This window comes from Cordyceps fumosorosea (genome assembly GCF_001636725.1).
Source record: "Cordyceps fumosorosea ARSEF 2679 chromosome Unknown scaffold_16, whole genome shotgun sequence".
NCBI classification, from domain to species: Eukaryota; Fungi; Ascomycota; class Sordariomycetes; order Hypocreales; family Cordycipitaceae; genus Cordyceps; species Cordyceps fumosorosea.
The window spans coordinates 566973-586703 of NW_017387316.1; the positions used below are offsets into that span (position 1 = coordinate 566973).

General features: G+C 54.1%; 7 protein-coding genes across 7 annotated transcripts; 5 read left to right on the top strand and 2 right to left on the bottom strand.

The window, feature by feature from the left end:
- Positions 1–52: 52 nt before the first annotated feature.
- Positions 53–447, bottom strand: ISF_06382 (hypothetical protein; the record flags this gene model as incomplete). Its single annotated transcript, XM_018849986.1, has 4 exons — positions 53–73; positions 127–208; positions 276–385; positions 445–447. The coding sequence occupies 4 exons, from the start codon at positions 445–447 to the stop codon at positions 53–55; spliced, it is 216 nt and encodes a 71-aa protein (XP_018702963.1).
- A 399-nt stretch (positions 448–846) lies between these two features.
- ISF_06383 (Transcription initiation factor IID, 18kDa subunit) lies at positions 847–1436 on the top strand (the record flags this gene model as incomplete). Its single annotated transcript, XM_018849987.1, has 2 exons — positions 847–907; positions 982–1436. The coding sequence occupies 2 exons, from the start codon at positions 847–849 to the stop codon at positions 1434–1436; spliced, it is 516 nt and encodes a 171-aa protein (XP_018702964.1).
- A 1029-nt stretch (positions 1437–2465) lies between these two features.
- ISF_06384 (Drug/metabolite transporter) lies at positions 2466–3857 on the top strand (the record flags this gene model as incomplete). Its single annotated transcript, XM_018849988.1, has 1 exon — positions 2466–3857. One exon carries the CDS (start codon positions 2466–2468, stop codon positions 3855–3857), a length of 1392 nt encoding a protein of 463 aa, XP_018702965.1.
- Positions 3858–4392: 535 nt separating this feature from the next.
- On the top strand, positions 4393–6490 carry ISF_06385 (AAA family ATPase Pontin; the record flags this gene model as incomplete). The annotated part of the gene is made up of 4 exons (XM_018849989.1): positions 4393–4536; positions 4606–5373; positions 5577–5908; positions 6358–6490. The coding sequence occupies 4 exons, from the start codon at positions 4393–4395 to the stop codon at positions 6488–6490; spliced, it is 1377 nt and encodes a 458-aa protein (XP_018702966.1).
- A 6003-nt stretch (positions 6491–12493) lies between these two features.
- On the top strand, positions 12494–16545 carry ISF_06386 (dynactin; the record flags this gene model as incomplete). Its single annotated transcript, XM_018849990.1, has 2 exons — positions 12494–12910; positions 12961–16545. The coding sequence occupies 2 exons, from the start codon at positions 12494–12496 to the stop codon at positions 16543–16545; spliced, it is 4002 nt and encodes a 1333-aa protein (XP_018702967.1).
- A 370-nt stretch (positions 16546–16915) lies between these two features.
- Positions 16916–17779, bottom strand: ISF_06387 (signal recognition particle protein Sec65; the record flags this gene model as incomplete). The annotated part of the gene is made up of 1 exon (XM_018849991.1): positions 16916–17779. One exon carries the CDS (start codon positions 17777–17779, stop codon positions 16916–16918), a length of 864 nt encoding a protein of 287 aa, XP_018702968.1.
- A 1198-nt stretch (positions 17780–18977) lies between these two features.
- Positions 18978–19715, top strand: ISF_06388 (alginate lyase; the record flags this gene model as incomplete). Its single annotated transcript, XM_018849992.1, has 1 exon — positions 18978–19715. One exon carries the CDS (start codon positions 18978–18980, stop codon positions 19713–19715), a length of 738 nt encoding a protein of 245 aa, XP_018702969.1.
- Positions 19716–19731: the final 16 nt, after the last annotated feature.

Below are 19731 nucleotides of genomic sequence, written 5' to 3' on the forward strand. Positions count from 1 at the left end.
GCCCGCATCGCAAAAAAGAAACAAGTCGAGAAAATGCCGCCGAATGTGCCGTCTATCCGAAGAAGATGGAAACCTGTTTCGATATCAGTATACTGTCTGGTAGTGTAAGGGAACGGGTCAGCATACAGCCATGACAACACAGCAGATGCTGATGTATGGACTGAGTCTCTCGCCTATCCTCGCGCATTTCCAAAAGATGCCGGTAACGCTGGCCATGTGATTAGTTTTCTGTGAAGAGGCTTTGCCTACTTGCGCAGTCTCGTTTCCCTTCTTACCCATTCTTATTCCTATCGAGAATGCCCGGCGTAAAGTGGTGGACGTATGTACTCGTGCAGATGAGCAGCAGGATGACGAGGAGGAGCGACTGGAAGTTGAAGAGCGCGGACTGGTAGGCATGTTAGAAAGCAGACAGAACAGAACGCGACATGCACGAAGGCAGCATACCATCTTTGCTATGTCGAAGCGACAGCGCCCAAATTTATGTCTTGTTTTGCGGCCTGTACGAGGTCGTGGCGGCAATGCAAAGCTCCAAGTTTGAGATGCGCTGGCCTCTGTTGGAGCTACGGTTGCTTTCAGGGGACCAAAGATTCGCCGCGCCCGACTCAGCTTGTACTGTACGTCAACTGTGACCACAACTGCCCCACCAAACATCTCAAAGCATCCGGCATCTTGAAAAGCCAACTTCTCCCAGTACAGATTCATCCATTTCAAACTTGCACGAGGCCCGCAAAAGCAATTGTCGGTTCTCTGTATTTATAACCAGATCTTTGATCATTTATTTCGCAGAGCCTCCTCTCCACTCAGGCGCGTGGCTACCGTCAGGCGCCGCCTCCAAACTGCTTCGAGATGGAACCACGAGCGCGTGCTGGCAAAAATGTCGGCAAGATGAACTTTTCGCACAACGAGCGTACGTAGCACCTCCTTCCCCTCCCACGCGGCCATCTTCCCTCTCGTCGTCATTTGCTAACTGCCCCCTTGCAGTAGCTCAGCTACTCTACGCACACGGCGACGTTAAGAACCCCCTCCCCGAGACCGTCCGCGTCCTCGACGAGATCCTCACCGACTTCATGCAAGCCATCGCGTTCGAGGCGGCGCGCGCCGCGCAGTACTCGGGCCGTCAGAAGATCAAGTACGAGGACTTTGAGTTTGCGTTCCGCAAGAACCCGGCGTTCCTCGGCAAGGTGCAGGAAGTCTTTGAGAAGCAAAAGGAGATTAAGAAGGCTCGCGAGATCCTGCGCGACGCCGAGGACGACATCATGAAGGAGGCGGCTGAGGAGGAGAAGAAGCGCGAAAAAGTAGAGGGCGGCGCGCCCGCGGCGAGCGGCGGCGGCGGCGGCGGCGGCGGTGCGAGCAGGCCGGCCAACAACGAGGAGGAGCTTGGCGAGGCCGACGACGACGACGATGCCGAGGCGGATGCTTTGGGCAAGAAGAAGTGATACCCCGACGGCAATGCCGATACGAGAGCTGGAAAGGATGGCGATTCGATTTTTTTTATGGGCAATACACCCTTCAGCGTAGAGCGAGTCTCTTGTTACAGTTTGCTTTTAACTTGCATGGAGTTCAGGTTGGGGTTCGGATTGGGGAGCAAATGGTTTGATTGGTTGCTCCCTAGAAAATATCAGACAGTTTACGAAGCATTTCTTCGATTCGCCTGGCATTGCATTCTCATCGCGTGGCTTCCACGGCTTTGGCACAGTGACGCGAGCCTCCACTAGGCATGCTTTTACTTCACGCGAAAGCCAGAAGCGCCAACGAGGAGATGATTCTCTCGCGACAGGCAGAAAAAGAAACTTTTGCAAGAGTGTATATCAGCAATATATTTTATTGCTTCCTGTTAATTAGCTCGCAACTTAGCGAGGCTACTTCCACACACCCGCCCGGCGCCTCGAGAAGCCGACTTGTCAGTTCAATACGCCAAGGAACCAGCCACCATGCGTCACTCCTAACTCGACAATGATCAGCCATATTTTTGGCAGTGAGTTTATCAGCATCCCCCGCCGCAACTTAATAGAGCGATATCGGGCCGCAACCACCTCCAACCGCCCAACACACGACGCACCATAGCCTCCCCATAATAAGGCCCCCCACGCTCTTGGGCTTCTCGCTAAAAGTTGCATTCTTACTTGTCGTTCGTCGTTGCGGCCGTGCAGTTCCCACCGTCTCCTCCGCCATCCCCATCCTATATGCAACCATAACCAAACATCGCCGCTCATAGGATGAGCAAGTCTGACTCCACCGCCACTGACTGGGCACGTCCTGGTCTATTGCCGGTTCGTTGATGACTGGTAACGCTGCCTCGTTTCCTGCTCTTCTCTCTCTTCCCTTCTCGGAAGACAACTGCTGCCATGGCTACTCAGTTGACGACCACAAGACTTGAGCAGTTCTCAAGCAAATATTGTCTACGGCTCTGCTCTTGAAAAGGTTTGTCGGCGTCGGCTATTACACCCGGCCAGTACTCACCCACCATGTCTACCGGCTGCGGTACCACCGCTGAGGAAGACTTTGCTTCCCAAGGCAAGACAGGGCTTGACAGCAAAACGACAGGTGCCGGAGCCGTCGGGCAAAATGGGTTGTCGCCAAATATATTCGGCCCCAAATCCGGGGGCTTCGTGCCGGAAGCTATTCGAGCACTGACTCCGAGCCCGATCCTCAGTGGCCGGTTGTCACCGCTCCCGCCCAACGACATGTACGGCAGCTACGACGGCCAGCACGGCTTCACACAACCACCATCATTGGCTCGACAATTTTGGCAAAATAACCTACCCTCCATATGTGTTGCGCTGGCCCAATTATTCGGCTCTCTCATGAACCTCACTGCCAGGATCATGGAGTTGGAAGGAGACGGCATGCATCCGGTGCAGCTTTTGTTTTATAGACAAGGCCTCAGCGCCGTCGGTTGCTCGATATACATGTGGAAGGCTAACTTTCCCGATTTTCCCATCCCGCACAAGGGCATCCGCCTGCTCCTCTTCGTCCGCTCATTTGTTGGCTTCTTCGGCATATTCGGCATGTGGTACTCGATGATGTATCTACCCCTCGCCGACGCAACCGTCATCACCTTCCTGGCGCCGGGCGTCGCCGGCATCATCTGCTACTTCGCGCTCCGCGAGCCGTTCACGAGGATGGAGCAGCTCGCTACGCTGGTTGCCTTCTTCGGTGTCGTCCTCATCGCGCAACCCGCGACCTTGTTCGCCAACTCGGACACGACGTCCAGCGAAGAGACGCCCGAGGCCGGCGCTCTTCCCGGCATGGACCACGAAGCAACCGCGAGCGAGCGCCTCATCGCCGTCGCCGTCGCGCTCCTCGGTGTGTTTGGCGCGGCGGGCGCCTTCACGACCCTCCGGGCTCTCGGCAAGCAGACGCATCCGCTCATCTCCGTCAACGCCTTTGCGGTCATCAGCAGTCTCATGTGCGCCATCATCCTGTGCGCAGCGCCCGCGTTGAATGTTTCACAGCCTACGCTGCAGTGGAAGTTCTCCTACACACTTAAGCAGGTCTTTCTCATCATCTTGATCAGCATATTCGGCCTCATCATGCAGTTCCTGCTCACCGCCGGCCTTAGCAAGGACAAGTCAAACAAGGCCAATTCCATGATATACACTCACATGTTGTTTGCGGCGAGCTTCGACTGGTGGGTCTTTGGCCACAGGATGGGACTTGTCAGCTTCTTGGGATGTGCCTTGATTCTGGGGAGTGCTATCGGGGTCATGTTCTTAAAAAAGGCGCCCAAGGCTACTACAAAGGTGGAAGATTCTGAGGCGCAACAGAACCTACTGGATGAGACAGGTTCGCCTATGTTGATGGATGGTGGTGGAGCCGGTGCAAATACCGAACTCAATATATACCGGTCACGGTAGATCTTGATGAATATAGACGTGTACATGAATCCTTTGTATCCTTTACATTGTTCTTTGCCTTTCACTTCGACGTGAAGTGATCTTTCGGTCTCTCCTATACACCCTTGTTTCCTAGTAGCTAGATCATCATTTATTTGACCGACTTGATTGTGTAAGTCTATGGTAACATCAGGGGCGCAATACGACATTGTACATGGAAGCAATGTAGATTTGGACTCAAAAATATATTCTCTGAAAACTGAACGAAAGAGATCAACAAAGCGAGTGTGTTGTGTACTCATTAGAAAGGCAAGATCGTGGTACAGGGTAGCTCCAACATCACGTGACCCAAGCCTTTTTCGCGGCCGTCGCGACAGCTTCAACGGGCCGCCAGGTGCTGGTGGATCGCAAACATTTCGAGGCTTCGCAAACGCTCTTCAGCATCAAAGCACGCCCTTCTTCAGCAGCCAAACGTCGAATTGCATTGTATTTAAGCCCTAGATTCCTATTCCACGTTTATTTCAACATCTCGAGGCTTCGTCAAGCCGCCGCCGACATGGTTCAGATCAGTGAAGTCAAGGGCAACAAGCGCGACAATCGCACGGCAGCCCATACACATATCAAGGGCCTTGGCCTCAAGTCAGATGGACGGGCCGAGTCGCAAGCCAGCGGGTTCATTGGCCAAATACAGGCTCGAGAGGTACGAAAAGCTGATATTGGAAATCCTCGCAGATTGCGGATAAGTTGGCTGCTAACGCAAGAGTAACAGGCCTGCGGTGTCGTTGTCGATCTAATTCGAGCTCACAAGATGGCCGGACGCGGAGTTCTTCTTGCAGGCGGCCCCGGCACTGGAAAGACAGCGCTGGCGCTGGCCATTAGCCAAGAACTGGGTACCAAGATCCCGTTCTGCCCCATCGTCGGCAGCGAAGTCTACTCGACGGAAGTGAAGAAGACGGAGATGCTCATGGAGAATTTTCGCAGAGCCATTGGTCTCAAGGTCCGCGAGACGAAGGAAGTTTACGAAGGCGAAGTCACAGAGCTCACCCCCGAGGAGGCGGAGAACCCGCTCGGTGGCTACGGCAAGACGATTAGCACGCTACTGATCGGCCTCAAGAGTGCCAAGGGACAAAAGAAGCTGCGTCTAGACCCCAGCATCTACGAGGCTATCCAAAAAGAGCGCGTCACCGTCGGAGACGTCATCTACATCGAAGCCAATACGGGAGCCTGCAAGCGCGTCGGCAGATCTGATGCTTATGCGACCGAATTCGACCTGGAAGCCGAGGAATACGTGCCTCTTCCCAAAGGCGAAGTGCACAAGAAGAAGGAAATTGTCCAGGACGTGACGCTGCACGACCTCGACGTCGCCAATGCCAGACCGCAAGGCGGGCAAGACATTATGAGCATGATGGGGCAGTTGATGAAGCCAAAGATGACGGAGATCACCGAGAAGTTGCGCATGGAAATCAACAAGGTGGTCAGCAAATACATTGACCAGGGGGTTGCTGAACTCGTCCCCGGAGTTCTGTTTATTGACGAGGTAAGACAAGAAGGATGTTTGAGATGAATATTCTCCGCTCCTGTGCTGCACAACCCTTTCTTTGTGTTACTCCCCGAGGTCCACTCCCAAAACAATTTCCCCATGGGTGAGATGGGAAAAAGGGAACGAGAACCGGCACAAAACACGGTGGCGGAGATGAATTTAGTCGCAGGGTCGTTGAGCTAACATATCTGGGGCGACAGGCGCATATGCTCGACGTGGAATGCTTCACCTATCTGAACCGGGCCCTGGAATCGCCAATTGCGCCCATCGTGGTTCTAGCGTCGAACCGCGGAATGTGCAAGATCCGAGGCACCGACGATATTGTCGCGGCACACGGCATTCCTAGCGACTTCTTAGCTCGCCTGCTGATCATCCCCACGGCACCCTACGAGGCTGATGAGATTAAGCGTATTGCCAAGCTACGCGCCACCACCGAGGCCGTTGCCATTACCGATGCAGCCATCGACAAGATTGCGGATCACGGTGTGCGCACCAGTCTGAGATATTGCCTGCAACTCCTGACCCCTGCCAGGTGAGTCTCGTCCTTTATGTTTCTTACCCGCCACTCGCCACTCGCCTACCTGCTTGGCGCATATTGAACGCGTTGTCTCCTCCATCGTGCTTCGACGGCAGAGAAGTGACCACGATTACTATTGCCGGTCTTTATTTCCCTGTTGCAGCGCAACCATGAACTAGAAGATCCAAGTGGCCCCTCTTCAAAAATCTCCTCCTGATCACATGGCTCTCTCAGAATGACCCGCACTGTACCATTTCCCATGTCGCATTGTTTCCAGCTTCTGTTCTTTATCACTTCACCGGCCTCCAACTGGCTTGTGCTTCACTTTGTTGCTGTAATCTCCAGTTCTTTCCGACCCCCCTTTTTCCCTCCTACTCGTGTCTACCCCGTCGCCCCTCCGCCTTGACCCCAACAAGTGAGACTGGATCCGAGACATTGTCGCTGACCAGAGCACGCAACAACAGCATTCTTGCAAAGGCCAACGGTCGCTCCCAGATTGACGTCCAAGACGTGGCAGAGTGCGAGGATCTGTTCCTTGACGCCCGTCGCAGTGCCACGCTGCTTGGCAGTGAAGCAGGCCGGGGCTACCTGTCTTGAAGTTGACAGCCTGCCGAATCGATGTTTAGACTAGACAACTGGAGACGTCTTCCGTCTTTGTAAGAAAGAAATGGGAAACAACGGAGGATTTGTTCCTTGATAAAATAAGGATGATTTTTTTTTGGCGTTGACATGGGAGTGAAAGAGATGAGTTGAAGTTAAGGCACCCACCCTCCGCTCCCGCCATCCCCCTCCTCGCCCAATGGGAAAGCGATGAGAAGGAGGACTTCAAGAGACAGAAAAGTTGAGAGAGAATGGGTAGTCACACGGCGCGGAAATTGCTTTTGCGACGGGACGGGAGGGGCGACTCAAATGCGAGACTGCCCAAGTTGGGCGGACGGCGTCTCGGTACTGAAAAGAAAAGAGAATAACACGACCCCAAAGGATTTTGTTTATTAGTTGTACTACTGTACCTGCTATAGTCTTCATCATACTTCTCATTATGGACAACAACAAAGAGTAGTCCTAATAAATGTAGGACAATAACAACGGATAGTATAGATCGTTGAGGAACGTTGATCGCTTACTATTAGTGTCGATGACGATCACGGGCCGTAGCGCTGGTTGGGTGAAAGGAAAAAGAAAGTTGCGGCAAGGAATACGAGGGCAAGCAAGAGAGAGGAGAAAAAGGAAACCAAAACAAGGTTAAAATCACCGTTACGCTCTTTTTCGTGCTTACCGTTTCATGCTGTCAAGTACGGATACAGATTGCAGATGTGTTGAGGCTCCCCGTTGGGCAAGGAAGGGGGGTTGTTGTTATTTTGGGGCGCGTCACTCGACGACAAAGCCAAGGGATCGCCCTGGTGAAATGCGGGAGGACGCCGAGATGCCCGCCGCCCCCAGGTTTGCTTTCTCCTTTGTGCTCCTGCATCATGATTGCGTTGCGTGTTGTTGCAGAGCTGTTGTTAAAAATAAATTTCATGCACGACAGAATGAGGCAAGGAAAAGCACAGGCACGAGGGAAGGGGGGGGGGAGGACAAAGAAGGCGGTCCGCCTCAAGGGAGGGCAGCAAGGCAAGGCAAGGCAAGGCAGGCGGCCACCGCGGCAATCTCTTGGCCACCGATCTCATCAATCACAATTAAGCAGGGGCCCTTGCGTAGCAAACAGACGACCGGTATCCCATCCATGGCGAGACGAGCGACAGGGCGTGTCGTTGTGATGCAAGTCAGGATGAACAACAACAGCCCATTCCCCCCGGTGGCACCCACACTTTCCAAGACATATGGGCAGGGGAGGGAGAGAGAAATGATTTGGAAAAGCATAACCCGCATCGACGAATGTACGAATAGAAAACAGAAAAAAGGCAAATCTCACCCCAAGTACGTGCGGATGGCCTGCCGAAACGGGAGAGGACGCCGACAGCCGGCTCATTTCCCGTTTGACTTTTTTGCTACCGCTGCCATCTTCAACGGACGGGCGGCTTGGTAAGACCCAGAAAAAGACAACAAGCAGCAAGTACCATCTGTAGACAAGGGAAGCAGGTGAGTCAAGGCTTACCGTTTTGGAACGGGGATTGAGGCTAACAAGGCTCCTTCGAGTTCAGTTCGACGCGAAAAGGGACTGTGCCCATTCAGCCTCTTGTCTTTCGCCCCCCCCCCGTCCACCCGTCCCATTTTTTGGGACACGTAACTTTTCATGATTAACCTTTTTTCTTGCCTTCTTGTTCTCTTTTCCTTTCTCGAGCTTTGTCCATTTGCGTCGTGGAAACAAAGCTCTCCGGATCAGGGTAAAAGGTAACCGCATCCGGCCCGGTCCACACCCTCCCTTGAGAAAGCTTACCCGCCGCCGAACCACACGGGAGAGCAAAAGCAAGACCAGCAGAGTAGCAAACCTTCCGACCACATCACGTGTGAAGGAAGACTTTGGTATCTTGTTGAGAACACGGCATCGATGTCGACGAGAATTGGGGCGCCTAACCACCACACCCTCACCTCGGGGGTGGTGGGCGGTGGTGGGCCTGGTCCTTGGGTGTGAGGCTTTTCGTCTTTTTTTCTTGTCTCAGGGCCGCGCATTCCAGACAGAGGGTCTCACGTCGCCGCACATTCCTGAGCGCCGCCCACATTGTCGTCCGTTGGCGAGGCTGGGGAGGCTAGGGTAGGGTGGGAGTCTTGCTTTTGGGTGGACGGACGGAAAGGTCGACAAGCTTTTCGGGGGCAAGTATTTGTCTTTGAGTAAAAAGATCTCATAGTAATCTGTAATGCCGTTAGCTTGGGTGCCATGGCAGACCCTAGGAATTGCTGGAAGAGGAGGTGGAGGAGGAGGACGAGCGCCGGTGGTGTTGTCTTGGACACCGTTATTCTCCCCCGTCCGTCTAGTATTCTCCATACACTCGGGCAACGAGAGCTTTTGCCCAGCCAGGCAAAGGCACCTTGGCGCAGTTGAACAAGAACGGGGTATGCTGGCCCCCGGCCTGGTTAGCTGGAACACGGCCTGAACCTTCCCTCTTGATGATATAATACCATGGTGTACGGAGTACCATGGTGCCTTTTGTTTCCTGCGTCACCTTTGTCTGTGAATCCTTTTGTTCTCTTTTTTCCCAACTTGTCGTGTATACCCGCTCATCCCGAATTCACGGTTTCCAATTCAGTGCTGCCTGCCGGATCAGCAGCCAGAGTCGGTGTTTTTGTCCACCCTAGTCTGTCTGTCTCTTCGTCCATTCTCCATTCTCTTTCGGCCCATCTTCCCGGCTCTTAGCCCGTCAGCCTTGCCGTCCTCGCCCTTCCCTCGCCGGGCCAAGAACAGCTTGCCTCACTTCCTAACAAGCGCCTAATCGTTGACCTTCCTGCACCATCCCGGCTCTTCCTGCACGCGCAAACTGGCTGTCCCCCTCGCCTTGAGCTTATACCAGCTTTTGGCCCCTCCGATCCTTGACCTTGTATTCTGCCGACGCAGGGTTGTACGCAAACATATGCCGTTCAAAGAGACGTTTCGTTCCGCGTTGACTTCCAGCCTCCTCACCCCGGTCGACTCAACCGCCCACCAATAATCGCCCTCTGCTGGGTCCAACGATGACCGGCTCGCCTCTCGAATAACGACAACTTGTTTCAACATTCTTATTGCTACCGCGCTGGCAGGCTTGCGACGGATTGGCCCGGTGCATCCCCAAGTTTGTTTCGCAGACATATCTCAGCAACTTCCCCCGACCGCACCAAAACTGTACCTCCCACCCCCGCAGCCCCAAACAACCGGTCTTCTCCAGCAGCCTGGTCCTACATCATAACTGTCTTCAGCCGCCAAATCTGAGCACGTTTCGACACGAGCTCGCACCGTCCACGCTTCAGGTAGCTAGCCGGCTTCCCGGGTCGCATGATCCTTGCTGTTCTAAAAGCATCAGCGGAACGCCATTCTGCTGACATTCAAATATGACCCAAGTCCTGTCCTTTTCATCCAGACCCATACATGACACGGCGCCACATCAGCTCATGGATCTTGATAGGGCTGTCAGGGTAGGCGGGCCGCAAGGTGTCTTTGCACCTCGACGGTCACCGAGCCCTGGTAGTTCAAGCTTCACCGGAAAACGGGCTGCGTCCCTGACCTCTGCTGACCAAACACATGGCCTGTATGAGCAACTGAGCATCAACACAGCAGGGCCGGTTATGAAGCCAGAATCCTCCAGAGAAGCCATATGCCTTTGCACACCAACACCCAAGATACCCCGTCCTCGTAATGGTGCGTTTGAAACCATAATCCACTTCCGTTCTCCGCTAACCTTGATGTAGCATTCATCCTCTATCGTCAGCATCACCAGTCGCAAGTGACAGCTGACAACCCCAAGCTATCAAACCCGGAGATCTCCAAAATCATTGGCGAGAAATGGAAACATGAGGCCGAAGATATAAAAGAAAAGTGGAAGAAGCTGGCCGAAGAAGAGAAGCAACGACACCAACATCAATACCCGAACTACCGCTACCAACCTAGAAGAGGCAGCAAAGTTCAAGGCAGTTGGCCAAGCACACCGTCTGGAGAAGAGCCTGGTCGCTGCATGAAATGCAACGGACGAACCATTGCCACCCCGAGAACGCCCTCAACGCCAGTCGCAACACCTCCTTCTGTTAAGATCGGTCCTCATGGCCAACCTACTCTACCCAGCATCGATGCATCGGCACCGAGGAGATCGAGCATGGATTTGTCACCCGTCAGCACGCTGCCACTTCCCCATCAGCAGCTACCTCCGGTGAGAGGCTATGAAGACGATCTGAGCTCTCCTGAGGCAAAGCGTCGGCGGGCTAATGGAGCAGGCAACTACCACGCCGTCGGTCGACTACATGGAGCATTTGGAGATTTGCCAGCAGACCCGATGCGTACATCGCCTGAAGGCGGTCCCTACCAACCAATGCGTCCATATCCTCACGCGTCGCTACCAGAACTCAGCACAATCCCTCGGTCACACACCGGGCCAATGCCGCCGCCACCACGCCCTCCTGGAGGAGTTCCTTGGGCAGATCAAGAGACGGCTCGGCGGCACAGTGGCTTTGACGAGTCTCTGAAACTCCCACCACTGCAAACAGCTGTTTCACCGTCGCCAGTTCGTACGCAAAGTTTGGATATGCGACAGCCCATACTTCCAGCGCCTGTGTTTTCTCTTCCAGCTCCTCAAGAAAAGCGACCCAGCAATTTGGAAGAAGCAGTCATGTCTATTCCTTTCAAGCGCAAACTCGAAGCGCTTTCAAGGATTTCCGGACCTCTCCCCATTTATTCAGGCGAGCATGATAGATCACAAGTCGAAGCCAGAGGTGCTGTCATTGCTGTAGAGGGATCGAATCCCCAAATTCTCCGCCATGTCGGACAAGCGGTTGAAAATGCCTTGCTTGCTTGCGGCGAAGTGTCGCTTCGCGCCTGGGTCCCGGACCCGGAAACAGTCGACGTAGGCAGATCTTCGTCCATGGTGTCGGAAGAAGGATTTTCGGCCTACTTACGCACAATCCTCTCTTGGCAAGAGAAATCAAGGCAAATAACTGCTCACGTCATGGGCAGGAGCGGGCGTGCTCCGTCGAGCGACACTCGCGAAGCATCGAATAGGGATGCTGGGCATCCCCGGGGATCCGAGGCACCGCAAGGGATCGAGATGGTGACATCCTTGTCTTTAAAGATGCCGGTAGCTCTCATGAAGGAAGGCTATAGCTTGACGCTTTCGGACAAATTCGCCTTGAACACACCTAATTCGGACCAATACCAGCCAGAGGACCACTGGCAATGGATGGCGAATATGTGGCGCGGGATACCTAATGCTGATTTGGTGGTATACGTGCAGGCGAGCGACGAAGATGAGATCAATAAGTTTGGAGCCGTGGAGGTTGCAAAGCATATGGGTCTAATTGCCGTCAGAGTTCCAAGCGGCACGAATGTTGAGGAAGCGACCGAGCGACGGTTGGCTTTCGAACTGGTCGAATGGATGAGGGATGGTGGCTTCCGAAATGTCGCACCTCCCAGCCGGAGAGACGATTAAGTGGCTAATGATGAGAGGCGTTCGTTCTAGGCGGGTATCGTGGTTTGACGTTTTGGATGTCGAAGGCAGGCGGGCCTGGCGCAGTATAATAGCATCTATGGTGTATAGACACATACCCCAACTCCTGCCATGCGTCATGGAGTTGGGCGGAATCAATGGAGTTATAAATGAAGGTACAATGGCTATTTTTGGAATCGGATATAGCCAACTTTGTGATATCATCTCTCCGTGTCTCGCAATGTCTCTCCTGTGTGTGGTGTGGCTTCCACCAGATGGCTGCCAAGACGCCTTGCTGCCTCAGATCTGAGGCATGAGGATTCTGGTACCTGAAAATACAGGTGGAGCGCGTCAAATTGTGGTGGTGGACGCGTTGGTGCAGAGCACTGATTATTAGTGGACTCCAGTGACCACCACTTGGAGCTTCTTAGGTAAGGAGTCAAGCTGTTGCCTTGTTCTATCAACAAAGTACGCCTGTTTGTCAACACTACCTCTTCGCCGGGAACAATATCGAACGCGCTGGCGCCACGATGCACCTGCTATCGCCCGAATTTTCATAATGCCTGATTTTAAACCAGGGCAAATTGTGCAGCTAAACGATGGCCGCAAAGCCACGGTCCGGTTCGCTGGACAAACCAGCTTCCAGGTGGGCGAGTGGATAGGGGTCGAGCTCGAGGACAAGACGGGCAAAAACGATGGCAGTGTCCAGGGACAGCGCTATTTTGACTGCCCAATGGGATATGGCATGTTTGTCAAGCCTATGATGGCTACCATCGTCGCTCAGCCCCCTACCGCTGTTAAGCCCGGAGTCAAGAAAGCTGCTCGGCCAAGCAGCTTCATCAATCCAGCCGCCAACCGTGTCTCCATCGGGAACGATGCCACTCTGAATAGACGAAAGAGCCTTAATGCCCCGAGCCCAAGTCCGGTTTCTAGAACGACCCGTCCTGCCAGCATCGGAAGACTTCCGGGCTCCGCTGTAGGGACAATCGCAACTCGAAGGCGACTCTTTTGCTGATGTGTACACAGTCTCCCACGAAGTCTCCAACGAAACCTTTGAGCGGTGCATCTAGCGCCGCAGCTTCACGAACCGGGACACCATCGAACGCAAGGGTTTCCTCGGCTGGAGCGCGAACTCGCACCGCAGTTCCGGCTCAGCGGACGTCTATGGGACCTCCCGCAGCCCCTGCGTCGCGTACCACGAGACAAGCTTCAGTATCTTCGGTCGCCTCACGAGGCAGTATATCGCACACCCGTTCAGCAAGCGGTAGAGCTCCCGGTCTTGCAGGCCTACGGCGTTCGGACTCCGGTCGACGCCCTTCGGCCGACTCACAAGCTGGCTACGAGGGCAATGCAGGCTCACGGAGCGGCGAAACTGCCCCAAACTCGCCTGTAAAAAGCGATGCCGAGATATTGTCACCTCAACCAAAGAGTCCCGTTTTGGCTAAAACAAACAACTTGGAGAAGCTGGCTGCCGCATCTTCGGCAGCGCAAAAGCCAGCTACTCCGGTCGGCATGCCCCGCTCAGTATCTGGCGGTCTACTGAACAAGGAAGTTGAGGATTTGAAGGCAAAGCTAAAAGTTTTGGAACGAAAGCGCCAGGAAGACCGTGATAAACTAAAGCAATTGGACAAGGTCCAAGGCGAACGAGACAAGTTTTCCGACATTATCCAGAAGCTGCAATCAAAGTACCAACCACAACAACAAGAATTAATCGAACTCAGAAAGCAACTAAAAGAAGCTGAAGTGAGATTTGACTCGGTGGAGGCTCTTCAAGCTGACCATGATACCGCTTTGGAGCTGGCAACCCTTGATCGAGAAATGGCGGAGGAGAATTACGAGGTGCTCAAGGTTGAGCTCGAAGCTGTGCAGCAAAAGGCCGAAGAGCTCGAACTGGAGGTCGAAATCCTTCGCGAGGAAAACGCAGAGTACAGCAAAGGGATGACACCCGACGAGAAAACCAGTGCCAATTGGATGCAGATGGAGCGGACCAATGAGCGTCTCCGTGAGGCGCTGATTCGACTGAGAGACATCACTCACGAACAAGAAGAAGACCTCAAGGCCCAAATCGCTGTTCTGGAAGAAGATGTTCGCGACTTTGGTAATACCAAAGAAGAGCATGAGAAGACCAAGGAAAAGCTGCAGCAATCCGAGGCCGCGGTCGATGATCTTCGCTCGCAGCTTGATACTGCTCTTGGTGCCGAAGACATGATCGAAGACCTTACCGAACGAAACATGAGCCTATCAGAGCAGATGGAAGAGCTGAAGGCTGTAATTGAGGATCTGGAGAGTCTGAAGGAAATCAACGACGAGCTCGAAATCAATCACGTGCAGAATGAAAAAGAGCTTCAGGAAGAGCTCGATTTCAGAGACAGTGTCATTGCCGAGCAAGTTCGCCGAGCCGCCCAGCAGGAGGAGAATTTCGAGGACATGGAATACACCTTGTCCAGATTCCGTGAGCTGGTCACGAACTTGCAGACGGATCTGGACGATATGCGAGCCTCGCAGGCTGTCACAGAGGGCGAATCTGAGAAACTGAATGACCGTTCGCGCGCCATGATGGATCTTAACATGAAACTGCAGATCTCAGCTGCCAAGGCTCAAGTCAAGACAATTGATCTCGAGATGCGACGCCTCGAGGCTCAAGAGGCAGAACAACACCTTGAGATCGTCAAGCTCTTCCTGCCCGACACGTACAAAGAAGAGCAAGACTCCGTCCTCGCACTCCTCCGATTCCGCAGGCTTGCATTCAAGTCCAACCTGCTTAGTGGGTTCATCAAGGAGAAACTCAACGGACAACCGCAGCCGGGTCATGAGGACGACTTATTTGCTGGCTGTGATGTGGTTGATAAGCTGACCTGGGTCGCGACAATGTGCGACCGATTTTTCAACGACATGAGCCACTGCTCTATGACACAGTTTGGCAACTACCGGAATGCTTTGCTCGAAGTGGAACCAGTTGAGCGTGCACTTAACGGCTGGATTGATAGTCTGCGCAAGGACGAACTCAAGGAGAAGCAGTGTGCTGAAGTATTACAGCGAACCATCGCTTTGATGTCTCACCTCGGCGAGGTCCACCTTGCCGATGATGCTCCTGCATACGCGGATGAGTCTCATATGAAGGCGGTTGTTGTTCAGAGCCATCTAGAGTCTGCCGCAATTTCGTTCAATGCCACGCGTGTCATGGTCGAACGGGCTACCTCTGTCGACGGCGCCGATGAGGAGATGACGCAGCTGTTGGCCAAGAAATTTGAAACTGTCATCACCCAAACCCGAAGTACCAAGGTCATTGCCGGCAAGGCTGTTCGCGCATTGGAAGACCTGAAGACAAGGTCACTCTCCTTGCCACCGGAGACTCGCGACTTGTTTGAATCTTGCCAAACTGCCGGCGAAGGCATCGCTGTTCTGTCTCGCAGGATAGGCACAGCTCTCCACACACTCTTTACGCAAGATGAAGGACGAACTGATCCATTCACACACTCTGATGTGCAAAATGCCATTCATGCGGCGGTACTGGAAGTCACATTTTGCAGTGAATCGGACATGTTCTCTCAATACCTTCTTCAATTGCGGAACCTCCAGGCTCTGGTTTCCGAAGCTGTTGGCCTGGCTACAGATCTCAGCCAGACCCGCGAGTTTGACGTCAGCCCGGCGCCGTGGAAGCTCCGCTCGCAGGAGCTGAAGGCTCTAAAGGCTGTTCCCATTGATGCCGAGGAAGAGCTTAGACGACTCAAGGAGGAGCACGGCGAAGCTCGCCGAACCATTGCCCAGCGTGACGAGCATCTCAGCACCGCCGCTCTCAAAATCGAGACACTCGAGTCCCGCATGCGCGATGCACAGACCAACGTTGAACGTATTCATGCTCTGCAACAGGACCTGGAAGCTTCTACGGAACAGGCAGCCAGTCTCAAGGATGATATTGAGAAGCAAGACCGAGAGCTGAAGATGCTCGAATCGGAGCGGGACAAATGGAAGAAGGTTGCAAGTGACAGCCGCGCGTACGCAGACGGCGCGGGTGCTGCAGGCAACAAGGCTGGTCAAGAACGTGCCGTCGCTACAGCGCGTGAGATGGATGCTCTTAAGAATGAGATTGAAAGCTTACAATCTGCCGTGCGCTACTTGCGTGAGGATAACCGCCGTGCCCGCCTGACTGAGCAACAAAACTACGACTGGCTCGCCGAGCCCTTGAAGAAGCCCACCAGTGCTGCAGAGCAGCGTAAAGCCCTGGTGATTGCTGAAGGCAAAGATGCGCTGAGTGAGCTTGTGAAGATGACATCGTCGGCTGGCATATTCAACTATGGCTCGATTCCCAAGGATAGACTTGCATGGCGGTCAGCGAAGACGACGCCGCAGTATCATGCAGCCAAGCAGACGGAGGACTTTGCCGCGTGGAAGTCGTGGCAAGACTCGGTGGCGAGGAAGAGCGAGTCTATTGCACTGCCCGCCCTCGGCGTTGCCGTGGACGGGTCTCGTTTGAGACCAGTTGCGCGACTGCAAATCAGACTACCTGGGCCGGACGGCAAGATGTTGAAATCTGGCACACGCAGCCGGGTGCAAATTGTGGGATCGCGTGAATGGGATGTATTACAGAGTGCGAGAGTTGCTGCTGTATAAGATTGAGCCCTGGGGGGAGGCAGTCTGTATGTTTACAAAAGAGAACATGATTCTGATTAGAGATCTTGTTGGTCACAAGCATGGGAAAGCCAAGGAGGTGGGAGATAGATACCCGTTGGGCGTTATATCATATACACTTTATCATGTTTTTTTTTGTCTCAATCATGTCTCGCATATTCGCATAATATAGCAAGAGTCCATACCATGTTTCCACGTTATAGGACAACTTTTATCAAGAGATGCCCCTCTCTAGATGAAAAACGCAGTCAAGCATGGGATAAGTAAGCCCCTTTCCCAGTCATGCAATCAGCTATTTAGCCAGTCCTCCGTCTCATACTTGTTCGTGTCTGACGTGCGCTCCCTATGCACATCACGCCCTGCCCTTCTTCTTGTCCTTTTTCTTCTTCCCGCCGTCGTCCGAGGCGCTTGCGCTGGGGCCGCCGGCCTGGCCGGCGCCCGCCATGAGCGCGGCCATCGGGTCGCCGCCGCCCTGCATCTCCTTCATGATGTCCTTGAACAGGTTCTCCGAGACGCCACCTCCCGTCATCGCCGCGCTCATGTACGGCAGGTACTCGTTGATCCTCCACCCCCTCGGTGCCGCCGGCTTTGGATAGGGCTTGTCCTCGGGCGGGTGGATCTGCCCGCCCATCCTCACGCGCAAGCCCGCCGAGCGCTCCGTCGTCGGGTTCTCGCGGAGGTGCTGCGCGACCAGCAGGTAGAGGTGGTGCTTGTTCGCGATCCTGTCGTTTCCCGCGTTGGGCTTGAGGGCGACCTTGACGCGGCCCGGGTTGGCCCAGTCTTTCGGGTGCGTCTTGTCGGGCTCGAGGACGGCCTGCAGGCGCAGGCGGGAGCAGGCGTCGGCGATGTCGCGGGCGAGCGGGCTGCGGACGGCGAGGGCGGCGGCGACGCGCCGGCCCTGGGCGCGGCTGCGCTCGGCGTCAAAGTAGACGGGGTACAGGCTCTGGTAGCCGGCGTAGGAGGCGCGCTCGTCGGCGGTGACGGCGCGCATGTTGTTGGAGTTGAGCATCATCTGCTGCATGGCCTGCTGCGCGGCGGTGGCAGCGGCGGCGGAGGAGGAGGAGGAGGAGGGAGGAGGGGCGGCGGCGGAGGCGGCTTTGGGCTCGACTCGTTGCATGATGTTGGTGTCGTCAAAGTCGTCGATGTCGAAGTCTTCGGGGTCTGAGACCATGTCCGGGTCGCTGTCGGACACATCTTCTATTCTTGGATGTGCCATTGTGTCGGCTGTGGAGGGGTTGTGTGATGTGTGTGGGAGGTGAAAGGGTGATGATGGAATATGTGGCAATCGAAGTGTGTGGAGTGAAGTTGGTGATTTTTGGGCTTTTGGTGGGGGTGGGGCAGAGCCGGCTGGATGCTTCCCGACCCTGGGCTCCAGGGCGGCCTCATCAAATTATGACGAGGCAGGTATTGAATATTGGAGATGATTTGAGTGGAATTGATTGATTCGTATATATGTTTTCTATTTGTTTTATAAGACAATAATACCGTTTCTTTTCTCATTGCAAAACATTGGATGCAGACACCAGTCGCCTACCAACTACCCCGAGCTGGAGCGGAATAATAGAAAAAAGAGAGAGTTCTTTTTGGTTTAAAAAGATATAGAAGGCCATATTTTTGTTGCCCGTGGGCTAGCATGCTGGCTGCTCAGCTCAGATACGTTGATCCTGCCTGACAACTAATAGAGGCGAGGCTAGTGTCTAGCTACGCCACTAACAACAGACACATCTAGACTTGCGAAATCATAGTTTACTCAAGTATGGCAATTTTAATTGTTCCGTACGATGGTAGTATGATTTATTACTAGAAATAAGTCAAGTATACAGATCAATGGTATTGAATTGGCGATCAGCAGCCATGACTTGTGTCGCCGTCCCGTCAGCGGGTATATTAATTCCACCAACGAGATGCCGCGCCACGTAGTGAGGAGCTGTCAACGGACGGATAATTTCTTGACAACCATGGCAAACAAATACATCAGATTTCAGGTACACGGGTCAAAAGTAAGTGCGAGACGGGGTACTTCTGAATGAGTACCCGTGTAATGACATTGGCAGCCGCGCTTGGATCTGATCGGAACAAGGACAATATTTAGTAGTACGAGGTGGCCAATTCGCACTTGAATAAGAAAACTGATGATGGATTCACTATTAGCGTCGGGGTTGTTTGTAGTCTCGATCTGCACTGCCGAGATTTGAGCCTCCATTGCCATGTAGCCTTGCTGCTGACGTGAGAAATGATGGGCGGAAGCAGAGACACAAGCTCAAGTACACCGCATTGTAATGTCTTGAATGGGAAAATGTTTTGTACGTCGAAGCTATAAAGAGGACAGGCTTTCCTTAGTGAAAATCGAGTATTTCTACCAGCCTCTCCATAGCCAGCCTCACTACAGTTTCATCTGCCTCTTCCAGCCCAAAATGCACTTCACCAACACCGCCCTGCTTTTTAGCAGCATTTCCCTGTCTGTCGCCTTGAACCCCAACTGCGCTCCCGGCGGCAACTTTGACCTCTCCCACTGGACGCTGCAGCTCCCCTCCGGCACTCCCGGCCACCCCACCGAGATCCGGGCCGGGCAGCTCGGCAGCGACTGCCACGGCTACACCAACGCCAGGTACTTCTTCACCGATAAGGCGGACGGCGCGCTCGTGATGACGGTGCCCGGCGACAAGAGCAACTCGGACTGCGTCAGCACGCCGAACAGCGACCACTGCCGGTGCGAGCTGCGCGAGAGCCAGCCCTCGAGCTGGGACCCGCGCGCGGACCGCAACCGGCTCTTCGGGGACCTGAAGGTGACTAAGAACACTGGCGAGATCTGCGTCGGCCAGATCCACGTGGATGACAGCGTCTCGCACAAGCCGGTCGCGGAGCTGTACTACAACGCGGCGGGCGACCTCAAGATGGGCGTGCAGCTGTGCGCGGACAACAGCTGCAAGCAGCAGCGCGTGGACGTGGACCACGTGCCGAGGGGCCAGCGCTTCACGTACGAGATCCGTTACGAGAAGAACGTGCTGGAGGTCAGCATCAACGGAAAGGCCTTGCAGAAGCTGGACACCCACAAGCTCAACGCGCCCAAGAGCTACTTCAAGGCCGGCAACTACAACCAAGGGAGCGGCCCTACCGAGGTTCACTTCTACCAGATCAAGGTCTCTCACTAAGGAGGAATGCGGACTG